We start from the raw sequence: 25,230 nt of genomic DNA, 5'->3' as shown, positions 1-25,230 counted from the left end.
TTGATTTACCCATTCGTGCCAAGCATTTTGAGTTTGTTCCGGGAGCATATCAAAATCATCCGGCTTGGGATATATACGTTCGACTTCTTGGACAATACGGATCTGTCTCTGCTCTAGTTGATCAACAAATTTTTTCACAAGCACCTTTGAGTATTCCTTCATGATGAATGTAGGATGTTCTTGTAAGCTATCGTGGATGGCTACGCTGACGGGTATATGCTTTGATATATATTTTAGATCAGACGTTTGCTGCTGGTTCAATGGTGCAAGGAGAGCCTCGAAATCAAAAACGATGAAGTGGGGATATGCTCGAAATTCTTTTTTGAAAAGCTTCTTAACCTTGGGAGGCTTTTCGCACTCCCATGCAGTAACAAGATTGTTCCCCAGCCCCCGTATGTGGTCTTCTTTAAATTTAGTACGATTGAAATTATTTTTATCTACGTTGGTTCGCTGTGGTTGGCATGGATTTAGTGTATGACGTCATATGTTGTTTATATAATTTAATATTATTTTGTGTTGTTTATTGGCATTTATATTCTGTATTATTATGATTTCACGTATGCGTTGATGACGTCATATGATTTCATTTTTTACTTGTTTTTTGGGTGGAGGTGGTGATGGAAATGGTGAAAGCGGGGTTTTTGGGGGTAAAGGTGTGGAAGGAGCGAAAACTGTATATGTTCACTCCTTACTACTACTGAAGTCACAGGGTTTTTGAGGGGTAGCTGCACTCTGAGAGGGACTCTGAAGTGGAAGTTTTGCGCCTGAAACTAAAATTCTGTATTTACGCCATCCCTATTACTACTATGCGCAAAGTGAGTTAGGGATTGTGTGCGTGCGCGTTCGCGTTGTCCCATAACCGCCAATTTTTACTCTCTAAAGGATGACAGTGACACAGATGCTGACTTTGCAATTAGTGCAAAAAATGACATAATTGTTTTGGACTAAATTTTTGTACTTATTCTCGTAGTTTTCTTGGTATGAAAATCATAATATGGATTAATAAAAAAAATTGATTCAAATTCCTATTGTGTCTTAGGATCACATAGATACACACAAATATTTTTTAATAACACATTGAAAAGAGAATACTATCTTCTTCTTATAATATACAACGTGCGAACTCACAACATATATAAATACACGGCAGTCGATTCCTAACGTGCAGGATACAACAATTCCCTTATGAGGTTATCTACAGATATAAAAAATTAGCTGGGGAAGTGACTTATTTTCCACAAGTGACGTAATTTTTCCCCGACGAAATTTCTTCCCGACTTTTTTTGCCCGATAAAGGTATATGCCATAGCAAAGTAAGATGAGCGAGAAAAGTTTAACTTGAAAACACATGGATTTTATTTTTTTGCAGAAAAATATTTCTGTACATTTTTTTGGGCATAATTTTGATAATTTTGATTCTGATTTGTGATGTAAAAAATCGCCAAGGATCGCTGAAAAAGTTCAAACTGTTTGAAATTCTTTTTGAAATGCATTAAGCGACCAAAATTCGCCTAATGGAGATCAGCCCTTACGTTTTAAAAATGTCCGCCTTTAAAGCATTCACGTCAATTCTGTTTAAAGTTTGGAAAAATATGGCGGTTGTCCAGAGCTGGTTCGTTTTTATCACGTTTTTTATTTTGTTGGTGTATGGAAAACGTTTCAAACCAACTTGGGAGTCTTTAGATCAACACGTTGCACCTGAATGGTACGATGAGGCTAAAATTGGTATCTTCATGCACTGGGGAGTATATTCCGTACCTTCTTTTGGGGTACCTTCAGCCGGCAGTGAATGGTTATGGCAACGTTGGAGTACGTATGCTAGCTAGCTAAACTAGATTATTATTTTGTTGAATATACAGCCCTGGACATAATATATATGCTAGGAAAAAGGGCAAAGTGTTAAAGATTGGAACTAGCTAACTAACAGTGCCGAGATCTCATTTTGGAGGTTGTATCAATTTCTGTTGATTGTCTTCAAAACCAAGAGATATTTTTCTCTTTTTAGAAATTCCCCAAATTTAGAGATTGTCTCCAGAAAAAAGAGAGTGACTCCAAAATATTTATAAACTCAAGCATATAAATGATCCAAAAAACTATAAAAATTAAAATAAACTTACTATGTGGTAGGGAAGTTCTTAAAAGAACTGTTTTTGATGGTTTTTAATAAGATTTACTTGATAAATAACTTTTAACTTTCTTAACTCCTTTCTCTTCAAGCGCCTCCAACTATCGTCGTCCACATGGTATGTTACAAGAAATTGCATTTCAGGAATGCTTCGGGCGAGTTCGGAAATGTGCGGTTGGTTTAGGACGACAATCGCCAATTTAATTCGAAGAGTCGCCTGAGCTCGCCCTTAGCTATAGATGCGGGCGTTTGCAGCTTATCTGCACCCTCTTCCTGTTTATAAACACGACGGTCGTATTATGCACACCTGGCCTGATTTTGTTTTTTTGCCCTGATTATGTCCTGGTGACCAGATTATGAATGCTGATATAATGGCTTGCCAGGCAGGCTGTAATTTTTTTCTGTAGGATAAAACGCAATTAAAAACTAGGCAAAATGAAAAAAGGTCTCAACGTAGTTCTTAGTTTAAACTCCTCTTGTAAGTACATTGCAACATAATATACTTTGAAGTAACCAAATTTCATAGAACTAGATTTTTCGGATAGGTAAGCTCATTTTTATTTTTGCGGGAATTAAATTCTTGGGATGACTTAAATTATTTGTTTTAAGTTTGGTGAAAAGTTTTAAAGTTGCGAATCCCAAAATTCATTTCCACGAAATTTTGTTTTAATCAAGAACAACAACAAGTTTGTCACTAGGTCTATTTGCTTGTCAGAAGTGATCACCAATGATATAAAAGCCGGCTGCCCTGATTATGTTCGTTCTATAAGTGCCAAATAATATTTACTGTCGTACATAAACCGGCCTGTCCTGATTATATTCGTTCTATAAGCGCCAAATAATATTTTTTATTGCTGTATACAGAAGTGCGAAATAATATAAAAAGTATTGTGTATAAGCTGGCCTGATTATGTTTGTTAAGTGCCAAATAGTATTTTTTAACTGTTTTACATAAGCCGGCCAAAGCTACCGTACATAATCCGCGCAGCGTTTCTAATCTGGGCAACATTTCCACCATCGTTTCACATTTTTTTAAATGATTCATAGACCATTTCATAAAACAAAGGTTATTAACCGATTTGAACAGTGGTAATTTATTTTGTTTTGTCAGCTCAAAAATGATATGAAATCAAAGATAATGGAAAATGATTGGGTTATTCCCTGTTATCGTCAGATTTTCAAAACTGATATAAACTACCCCCTCATAAATGTAAGTTCCTCTAACTGGTAGAAACGTGTACCAAATTTCTGTTTTTTAAATAAAAGGGTGTCCAAAGTATCAAACAAAGTGTTTAATGAACTGAAACTGAAAAGTATTAATGCCGATGATGGCATTGATTATTTGGATAAACTTTTTAAAAAAGATGAGTTAAGTGAGGTATACAAACGTTATATATACCATATTTGATAGAAACGTACGTGAAGCTAACCAGAAAGTTGAGACTTTCGTTTTGGAATTTGAAAAATAACCGAATAATGCAAAAAGATATGAAATTGCCTTCCTCAGTCTTAGCATTTAATCTACTTGATGCTTCAAAACTTTCTCACAAGGAGAGACAACTGGTGTTAACAGGTGTTGATTACTCCAAGAAAGAACAGTTATTTGATCAAATGAAAACTGCTCTCAGAAAGTTCTATGGAGAACAAGCTATCCCATCTGAGAGTGATGTTTCTGGCATTGCGTTAGAATCCAGGGGAGCCTTAGCTTTAGCAGAGATACTTTACAATCGTCCAAATAAATATCAACATAACAGTTTTAGCAGACCACAGAGAATTTTTAGGCATGCTGAAAATGAACATTTTCAATCTAGAAACACTGACACCAAAACAAACCCATTGGGTTTCAATGGTAAACCTACGAAATGCAAAATTTGTGAGTCTATTTTGCATTTTATGAGAGATTGTCCTCACAGACGGTCCATGAACTCTGGGGAGCATATCACATTATTTTGTGGATCAAATGAAATCGAGTTGTGTTTAATGACTAGTGAAACAAGAAATTCGGCAGTTCTTGATTCAGGCTGCACATCTACAGTTGCAGGCAGGCATTGGATGGACTGTTACCTAGAAACGTTAGATACTAAAGAATCTAAACTAGTCCAGCACTGTGATAGTTCAACAGTCTTTAAATTTGGTGGAGGAGAAACAAAGAAATCCAGTGTAACCTTCCCATGCAAGATTGCTGGAAAAGGCATTTTCATCAAAACGGATATGATTGATAGTGAAATCCCATTATTTTTGAGCAAAAATGCAATGAAGAATGCCAAAATCAAATTAGACCTTAAAAACGACCAAGCTGAAATTTGGGGCAAAACAGTAGACCTTGATAGTACCTCATCAGGACATTATTGCATTCCCCTTGACAAGGAAGAAATACCAATTTCTGATTGCCTTTAGGGGTCATCTACAAAATTCGTAGCAATTCGTATCAAAAAAATTCGTATATGCTATACGAATTTTCTTTTGCCATACAGTAATTAAATTCGTATGAAATTTTTCTAAATTCGTATAAAATTCGTATGAGTTTTTAATTAAATTCGTATGAGTTTTAAATTAAATTCGTATGAGTTTTAAATTAAATTCGTATGAGTTTTGAATTAAATTCGTATGAGTTTAAAAAAATTCGTATGAGTTTTAAATTAAATTCATATAAGTTTTAAATTAAATTCGTATGAGTTAAATTCGTACGAGTTTAACAAAAAATTTGTATGAGATTTTAATTAGATGCGTATGGTTTTAAAAAAAAGAAAATCGTTTGACATTGTATTAAATTCGTATATGAGTTTCAAAATAAAATATTTTTTAGATCGCATTTTAAAAGTTTAAAAACGAAAAACGGCGATAGAAATGTTTTTTTAGATCGCATGTTAAAAGTTGAAAAACGAAAAACGGCGATAGAAATGTTTTTATAGATCGCATTTTAAAAAGTTTAAAAACGAAAAACGGCGATAGAAATGTTTTTTTTAGATCGCATTTTCAAAAGTTAAAAAACGAAAAACGGCGATAGAAATGTTTTTTTAGATCGCATTTTTAAAAGTTGAAAAAAGAAAAACGGCGATAGAAATGTTTTTTTAGATCGCATTTTTAAAAGTTTAAAAACGAAAAACGGCGATAAAAATGTTTTTTTTGGTCGCATGTTAAAAGTTGAAAAACGAAAAACGGCGATAGAAATGTTTTTATAGATCGCATTTTTAAAAGTTGAAAAACGAAAAACGGCGATAGAAATGTTTTTTTAGATCGCATTTTTAAAAGTTGAAAAACGAAAAACGGCGATAGAAATGTTTTTTTAGATCGCATTTTAAAAAGTTTAAAAACGAAAAACGGCGATAGAAATGTTTTTTTAGATCGCATGTTAAAAGTTTAAAAACGAAATATAATTCGTATGAAAAATCGTATAAAAGAGAATATAATTCGTATGACAATTCGTATGAAAATCGTATAAAATTCGTATTAGATTTTTTAAAAATCGTATAACTATTTAACACTATACGAATTGTATACGATTTTTATACGAATTAAAAGCAATTAAATTCGTATATATTCGTATAAAATATCATACGAAATTTGTAGACGACCCCTTATACCTTGCAAGCTGATGTATCCAGAACAGAGAAAAAAAAAAGGTCAAACTACACAAGCAATTTGCCCACCCTTCACAAGGTAAACTGAAAACCTAACTGAGTGATGCGAATGTTTGGGATGATGATTATCAGTCTATATTAGATGAAGTCTATGCCTGTTGTGAGATATGTCAAAGATTCTGTAAAACACCACCACGACCAGCAGTTTGTTTACTTTTGGCAAATCAATTTAATGAGACTGTAGCTATGGATTTAAAAAAGTGGAACAAGGACGTAAACATTCTATATTTGCTTGATCTCTTCAGCCGATTTACCACTGCAAGAATCATCAAAGATTAAAAAACCATCCACTATCATAGATAATGTTATGCAAATGTGGATTGGTTCTGGATTTGGAGCGCCACAAAAGTTCTTGGCAGATAATGGTGGCGAATTTGCCAATGAAGATTATAGAAATATGTGTGGAAACTTAAACATTCAAGTCCTTAACACAGCTGCTGAAAGCCCGTGGCAAAATGGTAGATGTCTGGAAAAGATACTGTCAGACAATTCAACAGTGTCTTTGGAAACTGCTCTAGTATGGGCAATAAATGCAAAGAACTGCCTGCAAATGTGGAACAGATTTTCTTCCTATCAATTTGTATTTGGACAAAATCCTAATCTTCCCAACAGGATGAGAGATTTGCCACCAGCTCTTGAAGGTACAACAATGAACCAAGTGTTTGCAAAGCATATCAACACCTTGCATGCTGCTAGAAGAGCATACATAGAAGCTATGTCATCATCAAAAATCAGACGTGCCTTAAAACATAAAATTAAGGTAAATTGTACTCAATTTGACAGAGGTTGTAAAGTCTTTTACAAGAGAGACTAATGCAACAAATAGAAAGGACCTGGCACTGTAATAGGTCAAGATGGAAAAATTGTCTTTGTGTGACATGGAAATGTTTATGTTAGGGTATCAACTAACAGATTGGTTAACGTTGGGCATGAATTTCAAGAGCCAAAAGAATCAGATCCTGGCCCTGAAATAAAAGTTACCTCAGGTGAAGCGAATTGCATTTGTGAATCTTTAGACGAAAAAAGCACTAATCAAAGACAGCATGCTGATGCTGCTATACACGATGGAGTATACAACTTGATGATGCCACCTTGGACCAAAACATGACTGACAACGTTAGGGGTATGCCAAAGAAAAATGATGAAATTCGCTACAAGCAACCAGGTGACAACATTTGGAGAGAGGCAACGATAAAGCTGGCAAAGCAAATGTATTCTTCCTGGTACAATGTGAAACACCCAGATAAAGAAGATCCCATTTGTATAGATTTTCAGAGTATTGATAAATGGGAAAAGGTAGAAAGGGGAAGAACTGAGGAAGTAAACATTGTCTTAGTGCCACAACAACGCCATTGTGACAAAGATGTTATCACTGCCAAGGAACGAGAGATTAAGAACTGGATTTTGAGGTTTTTGAAGAAGTGAGAAATTCAGGACAAAAGACAATCTCTACTACATGGGTAATTACCGAGAAGAAAACTGGTCCAAAAATTTTACAAGTTGACTTGCCTACTGCCTTGAAAAGCACCCTGAGAATTCTGATAGCAATCTCTAGAATAAAAGAGTGGCAATGCAAAACCACAGATACAGTACAGTCCAGATGTAAGCGTACGCGTGCACTCAACTTGCAAAAATAATTGCTTTCATTCAAAAAAACATTAGGATAGCGAGTTCCCTTCAAATTGCGCGAAAATAATTGCTTCGTATTAAAAACAAAAGCATAGCCAGAAACGTTTAAAAACAATACTCTGTGCGAGAAAAAATTAAACCCGAAGGCCATTGAATTTTTATTTTTTTTAACAACGAAACTAATTATAGTAACGCGATTTTAATCTCGATATATTAAAAAACACAAGCTTTTTTAAAAAACAACAAATCCAATGATCTAAATATTTTAAAAAAAACTAATGCTACTTTTAAAACTTTTAGTAATATTTCTTTATCGTCGAAACGTATTTTTTAACATGTGAAACTTTTAATAGTTCTTTTTATAAAAAGCAACGTTTAGCAACGCAAACGGAAAAACCCTACGTTCGGGACTTTTCCCTTCGCAATAAGATTTCGAAAACAAATTAAATTTTAATACCGAAGAAAGAAAAAATTTAAAAATATAACTTTTGACGTTTTATAGTATCACACTACATTTTATTGTTAAAAACATTGTCTTTGTTTTTTCGAGCGTGCAACAGCTCTATCTCTTAAAAGATTTAAACAATGCATCTTGCTATCTATTTAGTTTTCGCGCAAATCTTTTATTTTATAAAACTATCAAACAATGGCACGCCGTGTCACATTGATAGAGTTGATAACATTTTAAATACTTAAAACACTATCTAACGAAGCTTTTCTACCGCCGTTCTTCGTTCTTTAACTTTCTAAAAAATCATTTCTATCGCCGCTCTTCATTATTAAACTTTTAAAATGTGATAAACGAAGCTTTTCTATCGCCGCTTTTCGTTTTTAAACTTTTAAAATGCGATCTAAAAAAACATTTCTATCGCCGCTTTTCGTTTTTAAACTTTTAAAATGCGATCTAAAAAAACATTTCTATCGCCGTTTTTCGTTTTTAAACTTTTTAAATGCGATCTAAAAAACATTTCTATTGCTGTTTTTCCTTTTTAAACTTTTAAAATGCGATCTAAAAAAACATTTATATCACCGCTTTTCTTTCCTAAATTTTGAAAAGGCGATCTAAAAAACATTTCTATTGCCGTTTTTCGTTCTTAAACTTTCTATCGAAATTAAAGTTTCAATCTTTGTTAAAATATAATAATTTCTATCGCTTAAAAGCTTTATTTAACCCGCGCAACCAACAATGCCTTCTCGCTAGTTTATTTAGTTTCCACACAAAACTTTTGTTTAAAAAAATATTAAACAATGACTCTTCGTGTCACATTGATAGAGTTGATAACATTTGCAATTATGCTATTGGGAATAGTTATGTTAACACTATTTAACAATAGAACAAGGCTCAGTGTTTGCTGAATGATCCAATTCCATATATAGCGTCCAGTCTAGCATCTAAAAATATTTATATGAATATAACATACTATTTACGATTTTATTGTTAGGTAACGTCAATTGAAATTGCAGAATTTACCTGGAATTTGATAACACAATTTGTATACAAAAGTTAAATCATCGTACTGTACTGGAATTGGAATTAAGGCTTCACGTAGTTTAACAGGGACAACCACGCATGAAATAATCTACAATGAAGCAAATAAATAAATAAATAAATAAATAAATAAAGTACCCCTTCTATGTACAGATCTATCTGTAATAATTTTTAATATTTTCTACCCTATCGAAAAGATATAAACTATCGACAATAAAACAATCGTACAATATCTGTGCTCTGAGTAAATGTCATTGACAAGTTACTTTCACATTCCAACATCTCTCAACAGAATACAGAGCACTATTCATCTTATACTTTAAAGACAAATGTAAAGCAATGAAAAGCACAAAGATACAGAAGACTATAAAAATCACACGCATTGCAACTATCCATAAGAAGATGTACGTGATGCGTGTAGAACAACTTATTCAACTTTGCCACATTTACAGCAAACATCTACCGCGACTGAGTAAGGGGTACTAAGGGGTCAAATGCTTTTAACATTTTCAGTTTGAAACCTAAGAATATTCAACCCTAGATCCATCTTATTTTGTTCTTAATCTATAAAACATACGTTCTTATTCTCTTAATCTTTCATAAAATTTCAACCTCAATGTTTTAAACTAGTTTCTCATAAAAAAACTTGTATTGTTGCATTATTTACCTGAACTATAGCTATAATCTTATTATTTGTTTCCGTCTGTTAATACAGGAGTCACATTTTTAATTTATTTGAAAGTTGCCTGCTGTTTTTGATTTTTTTCAATTTGACCCAGAACAACAAAAATGCATTATCATACATTTCTAAACTATGATATTTGTATTCTGATATTTTTTTGCAGTAGATATAAAAATTATATTCAAGAAACATGTTTACAATATAAATAATTAAGTAAATTATTCAACTTTGTATTTTTATTCAGTTTACTAACAATATTTGTTGGTATTTGAGGACCTATACACCTTGAGAACAACATAACCATATAAATACAAATTTTTCAGTTATAATTTAAATTTTCATTAATTTTGTATGGGAGAAGTTAATTAGCATTTCCTGTTAATAACATAATTAGAGCCACAAATTATATGTCCCTTTAAAACTCTTTCATTTTATTTCTGTTCAACCTTTTTTCCCTATGATGTTAAACTGTATTTGTATACATAGCTTTCTGGCCACAGAACTTGTTAGATGGTTTTGCACTACTAATATTAGACACATGCATCAAACTTCAGTTGGAGGCAAAAAGTTTTAAAATTTTGCAGTAATTTTTTTCATGGAGTAAACATTATACAGTAAACTCCTGGTAACTCGAACTTTTATTATCTGGAACTATATTTTGCCGCTCCCTTGAACATTCCCTATTACTTTCTTATAAAAATCACTTGTTAACTCGAACCTCTGTTAACTTGAACATTCGCTATCTCGAACCATTTTCGAGCCCCCCTTCAGACAATTCCTTCGGATAAACTCGAACTTTAAAGGCAAGAGGAAAAACAATTTGTTTGATAAAAATTAAATTTCTTTAATTCTAATTAATTCATTTTTTAAATAGATATAAACTTCACTTGTCCGGATATATGTAGTGTGCAGGGAACTTTCAAACCTTCCCCATCGCCAAGATTACATCTTTTTCCAATGATCTTTACATGACACTTTAAATATAGGTCACTACGCAAGAAGTAAAACATTGGATACTTTAGTAGTTTTTTTTAAAAAAGAAAAATCGCCTTAACTCGAACTATTATCTTATTTTTCCTAAAGTTCGACTTAACGGGAGCTTCGCTTAATTTTCCTGGTCCCCTGGAGGTTCAAGTTAACGGGAGTATACTGTGTGTATATACAATACAATACATTTGATATCTTGTTTTTGCTCCGTATAATAAATTTTTTGAAGAATAATTTTTAAGATTTTGTGAGACTTTATTGTTTAAAATTTGGGATGTCTCTGATACTCTTTGATTAATCATATTCACACGTGGTATAGTATGCAAGACATTTGCCAAATCAGATAATGGGGTCCAATTTAATAAACTTCATCAAGTATATAATGGCTTGGTCGACAAATAGGCCTTTAAATCAATTTGTAAAAAACTCTTTGTTCAAATTATATAATTTTATTATATAATTTGAACTTATAACTTACTGAAATTATATAATTTTATTATATTTTATTATATAAATGTCTAAGTAAAATGAATAATTTTTTTTCAATAAGTTACTTTAGGCATTATAATAAAGTAGTGGTAATCTCAGTCATTAACTTGACCCATAAAGAGAAAAAAGCTGAAAGCAAGTAAAGAACTTATGTCAATAGCAGACAAAACATTCCTTGTTGAAGCTCCAATGTTCAAAGTTTTTTTTGCGTTATATATATTGCACCGTCTTGTTGCTTAATTTCTTTTAAACAACTTCATAAAGTTGTTGTACTTTCAGTTAAGAAAAGCTACACAGCTGTGAAGCTTTTCACAAGCTCTTCACAAGCAGTAGCTTCACAATATTTGATTAGAAAAAAACTCACCAAGTACAACAGTCTCTATAGATTTGCCTTATTCATTAACCTGTAAAAAAATTTATTGAACAAACAGTCGGCATTCAGTGTCAGCCAGTGTATATTTTGTTTTATATGTTCCAATCATTTTATGTTTTCTTTGTTTAAATATGTGCCCAAAAAGCAATCAACAGCCCATTTATAAACACTTTTTTGTTCAATAAATATGCCGAAGTTACCAAAACAAATTTTAACAGAAAGAAAGTTTATGCACTTAAAAATGTCTGCTCCCCTTCACCTTTTAATAATATAAAAAATATAAAGGTGTATTTACATATATATAAGAATATCGTAGAAGAATATATTTTTTCTATTCTTCTATTAGAATTAGGGAAAAATAAAACTAATGTGTAAATATACCCTTTGTTTCAATTTTCTGAAAGAAATGAATTATATGACTTGATCAGTTTGAATTAATTTTCTTAACAAAAATATTCGGCGTCTAGATTTAATTTATTTTTTCTCAAAAAATATATTGTTCAAAAGTATGTTGAAAGATTGACTATATTCGCAAAAGCCAAATAATAAATATTCTTTATGAATATTTGTACAAGAAACTTAACTTGTTTCTATTAAACATGCAATATTGTAAAGTGAACGTACAAGATCTCAAACTGTTACCACCCCATTTTTCCCTATTCATCATTACAAGAAGTAACACAGTTTTCATTCCTTTATTTTTCCCCAAAATCGGTATAACAATCGGTATAACAAATAATTTTATGAATGTTGTGTGTATGTAAAAACTGCTAGCTACAATTTCTCTAGATAGCTAGCTTACCTAGCATATCCTTACTAAATCCTGCTATATATATACTATATATGTGAACAGTGATGTGTATCCATCTAATAAAAAGCTTGTGCAAAGTTTTAAATGTTTGACCTCTAGTTTAAAGTTTAATCTTTGGCCCTTAACTAATATAGCTATATGATCGAGGGCTTAAGCTGTATGTATAACTTTCAAGTGAGAAAATATGTTAAAAGAAAAGTTCTGAGGGCATATCTATCCATACCTTATCAGCTAAACTAGCTCCAAAAGGCCTAGTGCTTTAGCTGGAGAAGAAGCTAGCTAGCTAGCTTATAGCTCAAAAAATATTTGCTTTAAGATTTCAGTAGTTAGCCTAGCTATAGCAAAATCTGCCACAAGTTGCTTTACGTAGAAAACATACAAATATGAATATAAACCTATGAATATCAAAACTAATACACAAAACATGAACAGTAAAGTAACCTTTCTCTCATCAAACCAGGCATTGTTCAACAACGCAACAACAAATCAACAACGCAGTCAGCTCGACTCCACCATTGTTGAAACTTTCTAAATATATGGCACACGACAAATCAAAAAAAGGGAGCAGGAAATCCAATAAAGGGAGCAACAATCCAAAAAAGGGAGCACTCAGGGAGCATTCAAAAATAGGGAGCAATATTTTCCAATTTAGGGAGCACCATTCCAAATTAGGGAGCCAAATTTTCCAGAAAAGGGAGCACGTGTTTGCTTACTTACTTACTTACTTACTTTTCTTTTATTTAGTGCAAAATGAAAGTCATGCTGTGAAATTTATGAGAAACAACTATCCTCCTGACTTTCGCTATCCTGATTTCGCACCACAATGGAGAGCCGAGTTTTTTAATGCCAGTGAATGGGCTGATCTTATAAAGGAGTCTGGCGCAAGGTACTGTAATAATTTTAAAATGCAATATAACTACTCTTGTAAAGTCACAAAGCATTCTGTGATAATATTTAAAAAAAAAATGTAGATGAGATTAAATGTGTGTTTTTTTTAATGTGTATTTATTTAAGGTATTACGTTATAACAAGCAAGCACCATGAGGGATTTACGTTATGGAAATCTAATGTCAGTTGGAATTGGAATGCTGTCGATATTGGGCCACATAGAGACCTCATTGGTAAAACTACATTCAAATCAAAATTGACGTCTTTGGTAGTTTCTTTAGATAAAATAGTATTTCCTAAAGAATTCTTGACATTTTGTTTCTTAATACTATACTATCTTTAAGGTGAACTCGCTCATGCAATCCGTACGCGCACTAATGTACATTTTGGTATGTACTACTCGTTATTTGAATGGTTCCATCCACTTTATTTGTTTGATAAGTCAAACAACTTTACAACACAAGAATATGTTAAGGTATGACACATGTTTACCAGGTGTTTCTGTTAATTTGCAAGGGAAATGTTTAGTAGTGAACTGATTAGACAGCAATACCCTTTCTGATAGTTACTTCTCAATTTCTCTGTGCCCACAAGGTTATTGTGTATCTATTCTTCTCTTTTTTATTCAGAACGTTGCTCTTCCACAGATGCATGACTATGTAACACGTTATAAACCCGAATATATATGGTCTGATGGCGATGCTGGTCCAACTGACTATTGGATGGCGAAAGAATTTTTAGCTTGGCTGTACAGTGACAGGTATGACATTTTATTAGAATCATGTTTAGATTATGTGCTTTTCATCCAACCCTTGACCATTTTAAAGAATTCTACATTTTGAGACTGGAATAATTTTTAAATAATTCTATAAACTTGTATGTTTTTTAAAAGCACAACTTGGTGATAAAAGCATAATAAAATTTCCAAATAGTCTTTATTGGTATGTGAGTTAAAGGCCCTTGCGTTTTACTAATTATGACATCAACTGGTTCTAGTTGTCTGAGTCTATAGTTATCTGAGAGCCAAAACAGTGAAATTATTAAACAACACCAAACCAAATTAGTATTCGAATTTTGAAATCACAAATGAGTAAAATGTAGGTTTTAAATACTTCCAAAACTAATCTCAAGGTTAGGGCCAACTATTATTTTGAAAGCACTGTCTGTAAGCCTGGCTAATGTTATTTTTACAGATGTTGTTTGAATAATATGGTAGACCTATTAACTGCAGACACAGAATATGTACCAGCAACATCAGCAATGTTAGTAACCAGCTTGAAATTTCATGTTTGTTTAGAACATGTAAGTCGCCCATCTAGCTACTTATATCATGATATTCAAAGCAAGCTAATACCCAGCTCATTTAACACCAAGAATAATACACAAAACATTAAAACAGCCCAATGTTTTCGGAAAGTTGGACTTTAAACTCTCCTTGCATTTTAAGTCTTATCGTAGATTGTTTTTGGTTAAAAAAATATTTAAAATCCCAAAACACAAGGTTAACAGAAGGGATGATATCCTAATTCCTAAATTTTTTTTTTTTGAAAATTAGCATTTTGGTATTTTTTCAGGCAAACTAAATCTTGCAGTGATTTTGCTCAGTCAAAAACAATTTTTTTTAGGAAGGATCACTTCACAAAGCAATTTAAAAATTTTTCCTCGAAAAAATACACAAAAGGTTACTCGAACAGTTCCATGGAGGTTATTTTCTGTGAATGAACAATTCTGCAAGATTAATTTTCAAGATTTCATGTAAGAAAGAATACAAGATACATAAGTACCTGCTTTTAAGAACATTGAGACTGAGATACTGAGAAAATTAAGCACGTTTACAGTTGAAATTCAAACGTCCTTATAGGAAAAAGGTATTTTTCATTTTATTTTCCTTTTTTAGATAAGAATCTAAAAAATAAGGTGCCATTTAAGAAAAGAGTTTATCTTTCTATATATGCAGATTTATGATAAGCTATATGCTCTATCAATTCATATTACTTACAAATTGTAAGTATTAGGTTAACCATCACAATGCTTTATACAAATGTACGATTATTGACAATCGGTAAGAAAGAGAGAAGTGACAGACGGAGTAGTGACAGTTACATAATCACAACAGCCAATAGTTTAAAAATGTTGATTTTGAATATCATTGTGCACAACAAATGTTCAAAACGCTGTGTTGATTACTCATGCAAATAAGCTATAGCTACAACCCTGGAAAAAATTTGATGTTGAAATTTCTTTACTGTTCCGTCCCTTTTCCCTAGAGTCAATGTTACTTAACTCTACTTCACTAGTACTCCAGTTTTCTGAAGGACTTTTGTTAGCATCAGCCAAGCATTCTCGATATTTAACATTGATTTTAGGGGAAAGGAGAGCTCAAAATGAAATTCACTTTTAGGGTTTTAGCCTAGCTAGTTACTTGTTGGTTTGCCTGTTAGTTATGCTAATTTTTTTTTTGAACTGATTAGTGTATTATAAATTGCCACTTAGCGTTAGTAAACTGTACATTAAGTTTTAGTTCTAAATTTATAAATATGTATTAACATCATGCTATAAACGTGGCTAGGTTTTAGGTTTTGGTATTTGCTAGCTAGCATATACCAAAAGAATACGCTCCTAAAATCTGCAATGTTTTAACTTTTTTTATCACACTACCACTACCAATACCCTCTTTATAACTGTGTTAACTTCGATTATGTGAAACTGCTAGTTAAAAGCTGTAAAAGTCAACAGTTGATACATTCTTCAAACTTGCATGTAAACAACTAGCATTCCGAAATTTACTCATAACTAATCTCGTTCTCCTGTTATTCTGCATTTTTGTATACATATTTCGCAGAACCAAATGGGTATGAAAAAAGGTCTAGTGATGATTTTCACAAACTTGTAAGTGGTGCCTAACATCACTGCTACTAGCCAACATAGACTCACCTGTAAGTGGCTAACATCCAATGTTTTCAGGGGTGGATTTAGGATTTTTGTAGAATAGCCACGAAGAGCCTCAATTGCGGAAGGCGTTTTGAGCCTTCCAACGAGACCAACGCCCTTACTGCCCTCTGATGGTCAAAACGCTTCACTTCTCATTTTTCCTTCAAGTCACGTAAATTTTAACGTTTTTGTTCAACTTTGAACAAGACTTACAAACATCAAATTTTCTTCTTTTTTATTCGAATTAAGTGTTACATTTATGTCTTAAATATTACAGAAAATCTTAAACGGAATTGCGTTTCTTCAGCGTCGGGGTACTATTAGATATATTTGTGATACCACTATACTCAAGTGTCAATGCAGCTAAAAGATAAAAACACACTTCTGGATGTAACCTGGAAGCGTTTGCGGCATTTTCTGTACCAAAATGCGAAATCGACAATCAGAAAAAAAGCGGCCTTGCGTACGAAATTAGTCACAATTAATTCCGCTACATTGTTTTTTTAACCCAATCAGCTTGATTTCATAAGAATTTCATGAACAGGATGTTTTAAATTTATAACCAGAGTAGTATATACACAGCACATGTAAGTAGTAGATGTTTATTGTTTATTCTAGATCATTCTTTAATTAATATAATATTAATGAGAAATAGTCGCAAGTCATTATTTATGATCTTAAACTTCATGTGACTTGGCTGTATGTGTACTTGGCAATCTTACTTAGAGGTATCCAACTTGCATCAACTCCACAACTTGGAGAAGGCATAGACTCCTTACAACGGCTGCTCTTTACAGGCACCCTCCTTTCAGGACACTTCAGGGAAGAGAGTCTTCCATATTTTCTAACACTTGCCCGCAATGCCCATACAGCACTGTCCATTTCCTGCTTGTGAATACGTCACTACAGATGTAAACGATAACCTGGCTGCTACATTGCTACAAATACATCTCTGGCGTTCATACAGACCCTACTTCTGCCCTAGCCACTGCAAAAATTGAGAAGGTTCGTCGACCCACCATATCATTAGCGGGTTCCTGCGAAGAATGGTCATACTTCCTCACGCGACTAAGGTTACTGAAAGAGACCTTGTTATTCAGCTGCTTGAGTGCTGTGAGAAAGACCTTCGGAAGGGTCTGACCAGGGAAGCTGGAGGAAACTTAACTAGCAAACCAGAGGACCAGGTTCTTGTTGCCATAAAAAAACTAGCCGTCAAAGAGGAGAATGTCATGGTCGCTCGTGTTGCCCTCCATGAGATCCGACAAGATCACTCGGAGTCCATCCGATCATTTGGAGGATTAGAGGACAAGCAACAATCTGTAAATTCCTCCTCCCATGGTTTGCCTGTGAAGCAGAGTTGAACTAAACGGACTAAATTCTTCCAGACATATTGGTCAGGGGAATAGCGGACAACGACATCCAGCTTGATATCTTGGGGGAATCAAACCAAGATATGTCATTGGAGGATATATTTTGATACATTGAGCCAAAAGAAGCAGAGAAAAGATCTGCCAACAAGCTCCTCTCGCATCGTGTTTAGAGCGTCAGGAGTATGGACCTCACAAGGAGTACTATCTGTGGTTACTGCGGAGAAACTGGCCATAGGGGCAGTACTTCCATCAACATCAGAAAAGAGGAATGCCCAGCCTTTAACAAGAAATGCCACTTTTGCGACTGCCTCTACCACATGGAAAGTGTGTGCAGAGCCAGGAAAAAAGCATCAAGCAACAAAGATGCCATATTTGACAGCCTCTGTGCCACTTCAACTGACCTTACTTGCCCACAATGGTCCCCTTCGATCATCATACTTATAATGTGTTGGGATCGTCTTTCATCTAACCCACAACCTTGCATACAGAAGACTACAACAGGTTCGGCATTTTCCAAGGGCCAACACACGCATTATCAAGGTTTGTGCCATGGCAAACACAGGCTGTCAAAGCTGCCTCATCGGCCTCAATCTAGTGAAACAAATTGGCATCCATTAGCAAGGAAAAGCTCATTCCTGTCAACATGCGCATGCATGCTGCCAACAACAATGGCATAATAATCCTGGGTCAGACAGCATTGGTAGGTCAATTGAAACCCGTCAAATAACATATGTGACAGACGACACAGACAAGCTCATCAGTTAGGAAGCCTGCGTAAAACTTGGTCTCATTCCAGCCTTGTTTCCAACAATTGGTGAGGCCTGTGATGAGAGTGATCACACCGACTCCTCTATTGAGACAACCAACCCTACCACCCACGATGGTAATGCAGACATCACTTGCAAACATCTAGCGAAGCCACCGCTACCCCCAGAGCCCATATCTGAATCTGACATGAAGTCACTTAACGAGACACAGAAAAACAAGGTCAATGAACCTTCCACCAAAGTGACTATACCAGCACATGACTGTTACGAATCTTGTGGATGCCTTCCACGACAACTACCACCATCAAAACCACCGAGGCAAATCGGGAAAGGCTTGAGAATTGGTTACTTGATTACTATGGATCCAGTACGTTTAACACCTGTACCCATCAGCAGCTACTGATGATTGAGGGACCCCCTATACGGTTGATGATAAAACCAGAAGCGGTACCTGTGGCGCATCACACATACTTTTCAGTTCCCCTACACTGGCAAGATGATATCAAAGCTGGACTAGATGAAGATGTACGCCTAAGCGCAAAACCTGTCAAGATTGGGACATCCGTGACCTGGTGCCACCAAATGCTCATATGTGCAAAGAAGAGTGGTAAGTCTTGACGAACAGTTGACTTTCAGGCACTCAATGCCTATGCTGAAAGGGAGTCCCATCACACCCAGTCTCCATTTCACCTAGCTTGTCGAGTACCCAAAGGCACAAAGAAATCTGTCTTTGACTGTTGGAATGGATACCACAGCATCCCCTCCACCCGGACAATCGGCACTCCAAGACTTTCATTACACCATAGGAAAGATATAGATACAAAGTTGCCCCGCAAGGCTACAAGGCTTCTGGCGATGACTACACCAGGAGATTCGATGATATCGTCTCTCACGTCACTGACAAGATCAAGTGTATAATTGACACACTCCTATGGTCGTTCAGCTCAGAAAACAGCTTCTGGCAAGCAGTAGAGTGGCTTGACCTCTGTGGACGTCATGGCATAACACTTAACGCAGAGATATTCATCTTTGGAGCTGACACCGTTCAGTTTGAGATCACCCCAGACAGCGTCCGCCCAGCAAAGAGATATCTGGATGCCACAACTTTCCTACCCCAACTTCCATCACAGATCTTGGTTTGGCCTGGTCAATCAGGTGTCGTATGACTTCGCCACTGCTTACCAAATGATGGCCTTCCGCCAGCTGCTTGAACCAGATAACCCTTCTACTGGAATGATGAACTTGAGAATCTCTTCCAAAATCCAAACAGGTTATTGCTGAGGAAATAGAGGATAGCATAGCAATTTTTGACACTAATCCCCCAACTTGCTTAGTGATAGACTGGTCCAGATCTTGCAAAAACACTGCCATTTTGAGAAGCTGGAACCATTTTGCTGCAAAATGGATTAGCGAATAGCTCTTGTTGGACACAGTAAAATCAGGCGAACTAGCTCTTGTTAGGCACAGTAAAATGAGGCGATCTAGCTCTTGTTGGACACAGTAAATAAGGCGAACTATGCACTTGTTGAGGGAGAGTCTCTAGTGGTTGCTGGCGGATTACGTAGAGCTAGATTCTTTGTACTCGGCTGCAAGGAACTCCTTGTTGCTGTGGTCTATAAACCGCTTTTAAAAAAATTTGAAGACAACTCTCTGAATGACATCGAGAACCCAAGGCTTCGAAACTTAAAGACAATTAATTCTGATATCACAACTAAATCACGATATAGGTTACGGAAAATAGCACAGCACGGTTTCTTTGTTACGTGGTGTCATTCGTAAAGAGTGAGCCATTGAGATAAATATTTAGGATTTACGTACAGGGCACTGGTTACACCCATAAGCGCAAAATGCATTTTGGCACTTATCACAAAAATACCACTGGGTTTGTTTACAAAAAAGAACAGCCTCGACGTTGTTTGATGTTGTTCTTAAGATAGCATTTATTACATAATACTCAGTAAAATAGGTCAAGTTTGATTATTAAACTTTTTCGCTCTAGCTAGGTAGACTAAGTATGAAAGGACAAGGCTGAGCTTTTTAGCTGGGTTAAAAGTAAAAACTTAAGAGGAAAATTACATCACACTTTTTAAAATTATATTACATATATTTGAGAACACCTGTGGGAAAATTCATTGTTCATCAAGTTACCCCATATGGGTAATATGGAAGATTTCTTTTTCATGTGGATTACTTTTACATTTAAGATAAACTTTTGCGATTTTGTCATTTATTAGTTTTTAATTTCTCGCTGGAAATTAAGGTTTAAAACCCATACCCCACTAACTTTTTATCCTTATCTTAATGTCATATACATAAGCTATGCAACAACTTTTGCGGGAAAATAAAAACACATAAAGAGAAAAAGTTTGTTATTAAAATATTATAAATTAATTTCAAACCGATTAGTCCCTGCAGCCATTTCAGTGTCAGCAGTATGAAAAACTATGCTAAAACTATACTAAGTAAAAGTCCTATTACTTCAGTAAAAATTAAAATAATGACTTGAAACTTAGCATCATATGTTTTTAGACCAGTTTGATGAAATGAACCAAAAATCATATCAGTTTTGACAAGCCATGTGTACAAAAAACCTTAAGTGATTAAAAATAATTCAAACAGATAAAATGTGTCCAAGGTTTAGGACCAAAAAACTTATCCAGCTCAGAGAAAGTGGGAATGTGCTTCTAAAGCACAGTGCCAAATACATAATCTAAATTTTATGCCGTATAAATTTAAAGTGGTTAGAAAGTTATTTTTTGTCCACATGGATCTGCAACACGTTTACTTGCACTAATCACTTAGCCTGGTGCCACTAACAATTAATTTTTAAATATCCACATAAACTTATTATGCAAAATGAAAAATGCTAAACAACTGTATTTGCTTTGCAGAAGTAACAATAGGCTTCATCATAAGTTCTGTGAATGTGGGTGTATGAAAAATGTATTATACCTTTAATGCTATAAGCGCTCCACTTGATTTGTAACACATTACACTAAGTGTCCTCCGTGTGACACAGTTTACCCTTTACTAACTCTTAACCTGGACAGAGACTTTAGGTCTTCCCGCTTCAAGCGAATGTTACTCCTGGCTTTATTTTCTCAAATTTTGTTTTTCATAAAAGGAACCTGAAAATCTACATTTATTTATTTATGAAAAATAGGTTCCTGTTTGATAAAAGAAACCTGTACATTTGCAGAAATTTATTTATGAAATATAGGTTTCTGTTTTTCGTGACAAAATATTTAACCAATACGCAATGCCTTGCATACCTAACTAGCTATATACTTAAGTCTTGACTGTTCACTGTTATGGGAGGTCCAAATAGCGCTAGCTAGCTATCTTTAATTAAAATGACAGAATGCCTTGAAAAATCTTTTATGTAGCTAGCTACATAAAAATAAAATATTTAGCTCTTTACTTTATTACTTAATTAGTTAATAACAAATGTGCCCCTGAAGTGCTGGCATGATGCTAGCTAGGTAGCTTAAAATTACAAAATAACTATTATCCAGATGTGACCATCCCTCATCATCAGACATCAGAAGGGCGTTTCTGTTCTTTACTTCTCATTATGGGGTTCCTCAAATTCTTGTTAATCCAATGAAAATAAATTACTTAAGACTCTTCTTCTTTTCCTTGCACTATCATGGCATTTCTTTGCATGTCTTTAGTTCCAAGCCACGATTCATTAGCTTCCAGCCGCGTCTCGTTCACAAGTTTCAGCGCTAGCCAATATGATGGACAACGTCGAGGAATCCTGGGTAATTTTAAAAAAATGTGGTTCTGCCTTATGATTTTCAGATTTTTGCTGCGGATATCAGCATATTTTAGCCCTCCACAGTGTGCCACACCTCCGTATATATAGGAGTTAATTATCTTTAAAGGAGAAAACCATTCAGTTTCAATTTAAGATGATTTATCTTCCTGGAGTACAGAATAGCGCAGCTGATGCAATATCTCGCCACCCATCTGGGGAACCAGTTTCCGGAGAAGGAATCCATCTTCCAGATGATTTGCCTGCGGTAAAATCATCCAACCATCTGCCTACTGCCAACACAGTTCCTGTGTCACTACCTGACAAAGAGCTGCAATTCGCAGCCATTTCTTGTTTGAGCACCTTTCGAGTGATCACATGGGACATAGTGAAACAGGAAACAAACAGTGATGCCATCATGTTGAGTTTACTACATATCATCGATTCTAACCTTCACCTATCTCTTGTGCAGCAAAGTAACAACCTAAATGGAAACCCACCTGGTATTTATGAAGATTCAGCTTACCTTACCCACATTCAACAACAAGCTATATTTAAAAATAATGGTTATATTACACCGATGCAGCAGGAATATAAGTCAATGATTAAAGTCAGGATATCTGTTGGGTGGGTATTTGGAGAAATACTGAATTATTTTGCTTTCTTAGATTTCAACGGAATTACAACTAAGTACTGTTAAAAAGATTTATTGTCTGTAGTCTTTTACAAATACACATACATGTTTCGATATTAGGCCACCGTTGATAAATAAAAATACTTTACTTAACGAACAAAGAAGGCTACCATAATATAATTTTTTTAACTTTTTTTTAAAACAACAACAATGTATGTACATATAGTAAAATGTATAGTGAAAAGTAAAACATTTTTTTGTCTTAATATTTTTTTTTGCTAGTGTTGACTAACAATGCAAGCATTTGTATTATTGCATTTAACATCTTTGTTTTTTGTTCTATCTGTGAGTTTTGCTCATTGCGCCTGGCTTTTAATTCTGGCATTCACATTTCTCGATCAGCATCAGTATTTTCTCACAAAAATTGTATTGTACCACTGCCAGAGCGCAGGCGTCGCTTTGTAGGTGGGCTTTCTCTTTCGCTGTCTTCAAGTTTTTTTTCTTTCCTTTGTCTCCCTGATTGACCCAAATGTTTTTTTCTCATGTCTTCTGCTTTCTCTTTGTCTTTTGCATTCTTCTCATTATCCAACTGACTAAGCTGCTCCTCACTAAATTCCATGTGGTCAATTATATTTTCTAAGGCAACATCTAATTCTAGGCTAGGAAAAGTCATACCTCTTTTTTGTTTTTTTGGCATGTTTTTCACTGACTCCTACGTTCTTGCAAACCAAAATTACTATGCTGTCAAAATAAATGAATCTAAAATGTGCTACAGAAAATAATGTAGGAAGAGTTCAGCTAGCTATTTTTGTACAGTACTTCTTTATAATTAAAAAACATGTTTTGATATAAACAGTAGAGAATCTTTCATTTTGGAGTTAAGTATAACCATGTAAACAATCAAAAAAAACTCATCTCCTCCTCAAAACTTTAAAATGGCGAAATGAGGTCCTAAACAAAGTGTGGACAGCAAATTACGGAGAATTGTTCTAAACAGAGCCTGCGCAGATTAAATTAATGATGTCATTGTAACAAAGTTCCGTCGTTCATAACTTAATGGACTGATCAAATTACCCATAAAATAGTGAGTTTTAGACAAATTCTCAAGCTTTTTTGTATAAAAGCAACCTAGTCAGAAATTTTAAAAATAGAAATCATCGTAATTTATATTCAGCCCAGTTCGTGATAATATCCTGGTGAACGACCGTTGGGGCCCTGAAGCAACATGCAAACATGGAGATGTAAAAAACTGTGCCGATCGTTTTACTCCTCGTAAGATTTTTATTCAGTTTGATGTTGTAGCTATAATCTTGCTGAATAATGATTTTACCAACACAAGTCTCGTGCTCAAGTAAAGTGTAAATTCAATTTAATTTTTTTGTTGGTAGCTTAGCACTTGAACCAATTTCCAATTTTACAGAAATTGAACAGTTGTGTGTTAAATGTTTGGCTAAATAACTTGTCCATCTTTTATTAGTTTTCACTAATTTCTTTTAGATTCAAAAGTGAATTTTAAATGGGAAGACGCGATGACTCTTGATAAAGAATCATGGGGATACCGAAGAAAAGCGACTGCCACAGAAGTGTACGACATCGAATCTCTCTTAGCATTGCTAGCAAGAACTGTCAGGTTAGGGCGAATATTTTTTTAAACTTTCCTTTTCTTTAAAACAATTTTGTCGTCATGCTTTACGGTCTTAGAATTTGATTTAGTGCTGGAGGAAATTTATTGATGAATGTTGGGCCTACACCCGATGGAAGAATTATTCCAATCTTTCAAGAGCGCCTAAAACAGCTTGGTTCGTGGATGCGTATTAACGGTGACGCTATATATTCAACCAAGCCCTGGCGTGTTCACAATGATACTGCCGCAAAGAAGATCATGTAAGAAAGTCTTGTCCACGCCAATGTTAGTTGTTTGTCCGTCCACGTTTATTTTTCATGTTTCTGTTCCAGGTACACATCGAATCGTGGTACAGTGTTCGCGATATTACTGCAGTGGCCACCTAATGGAATAATTACTTTGCACGAGGTAGTCCCAACAAGTTCGACTGCCATCTTTCTACACGGCTACCCATCTAAGCTCGATTGGTTTGGAAAGAGCGGTAAACCTGGCATTCAGATTGATGTTAATCATATTAAACAACGACCGTGTTTGTGGGCGTGGTCGTTGCGAATGTATTTTGTCCAGTAAAACTTTTTACGTGCGATGTGAGACGAAATGTTGAAGACAACTAGGTCCATTTACGAATTTAAAAATTAAATTGCTACCGTTTTGTGAGCTATACTAGTAATCGAAACTTATGTAAACGAACCATGAAGTATATATACGATTGCCTAAGAGCTGTTAGATAAAGACGGAGGGTATTTGTTAGGTATTCTTCAGACTTGTACATATATTCTATCAATGTGCCAGGCCAAATACATTTGGAAGGAAGCGAAATGTAACCTTTTTTGCGAGACGAAAATCGCGAAAGTTTTTTTTTATTTTATTTTATTTACAATCGCGAATTTGCTTTCGCAAATTCTTGGTTATAACGAAAAAAAGGAACTATGTTTTAGTTTACACTTTTTCAAAAAATTGTTTAAATGCGAGTAAAGCCAAAAAAAAAACTTAACAAGTTTCAAATGCGTCGAATGCGTTTCTGTCATCGACG

The 25,230-nt window shown here is 34.6% G+C and overlaps 1 protein-coding gene across 2 annotated transcripts; it reads left to right on the top strand.

Moving 5' to 3' along the window:
- Positions 1–1,315: 1,315 nt before the first annotated feature.
- Positions 1,316–25,016, top strand: LOC130654363 (alpha-L-fucosidase-like). 2 transcript variants are annotated; one of them, XM_057456926.1, is made up of 10 exons: positions 1,316–1,809; positions 12,971–13,112; positions 13,241–13,347; positions 13,459–13,589; positions 13,744–13,874; positions 14,308–14,376; positions 23,748–23,845; positions 24,071–24,203; positions 24,287–24,457; positions 24,530–25,016. In XM_057456926.1, exons 1-10 carry the CDS (start codon positions 1,515–1,517, stop codon positions 24,765–24,767), a joined length of 1,515 nt encoding a protein of 504 aa, XP_057312909.1. In that variant the 5' UTR covers positions 1,316–1,514; the 3' UTR covers positions 24,768–25,016. The 2 variants fall into 2 exon arrangements, with proteins under 2 accessions (XP_057312909.1, XP_057312910.1); XM_057456927.1 differs by lacking the exon at positions 14,308–14,376 and having other exon boundaries at positions 1,320–1,809.
- The last annotated feature ends 214 nt before the right edge of the window (positions 25,017–25,230 follow it).

This window comes from Hydractinia symbiolongicarpus, chromosome 8, assembly GCF_029227915.1.
Source record: "Hydractinia symbiolongicarpus strain clone_291-10 chromosome 8, HSymV2.1, whole genome shotgun sequence".
NCBI lineage: Eukaryota > Metazoa > Cnidaria > Hydrozoa > Anthoathecata > Hydractiniidae > Hydractinia > Hydractinia symbiolongicarpus.
Note: the sequence above shows the minus strand (reverse complement) of the source record. Positions and strands in the feature narration are given on the sequence as shown.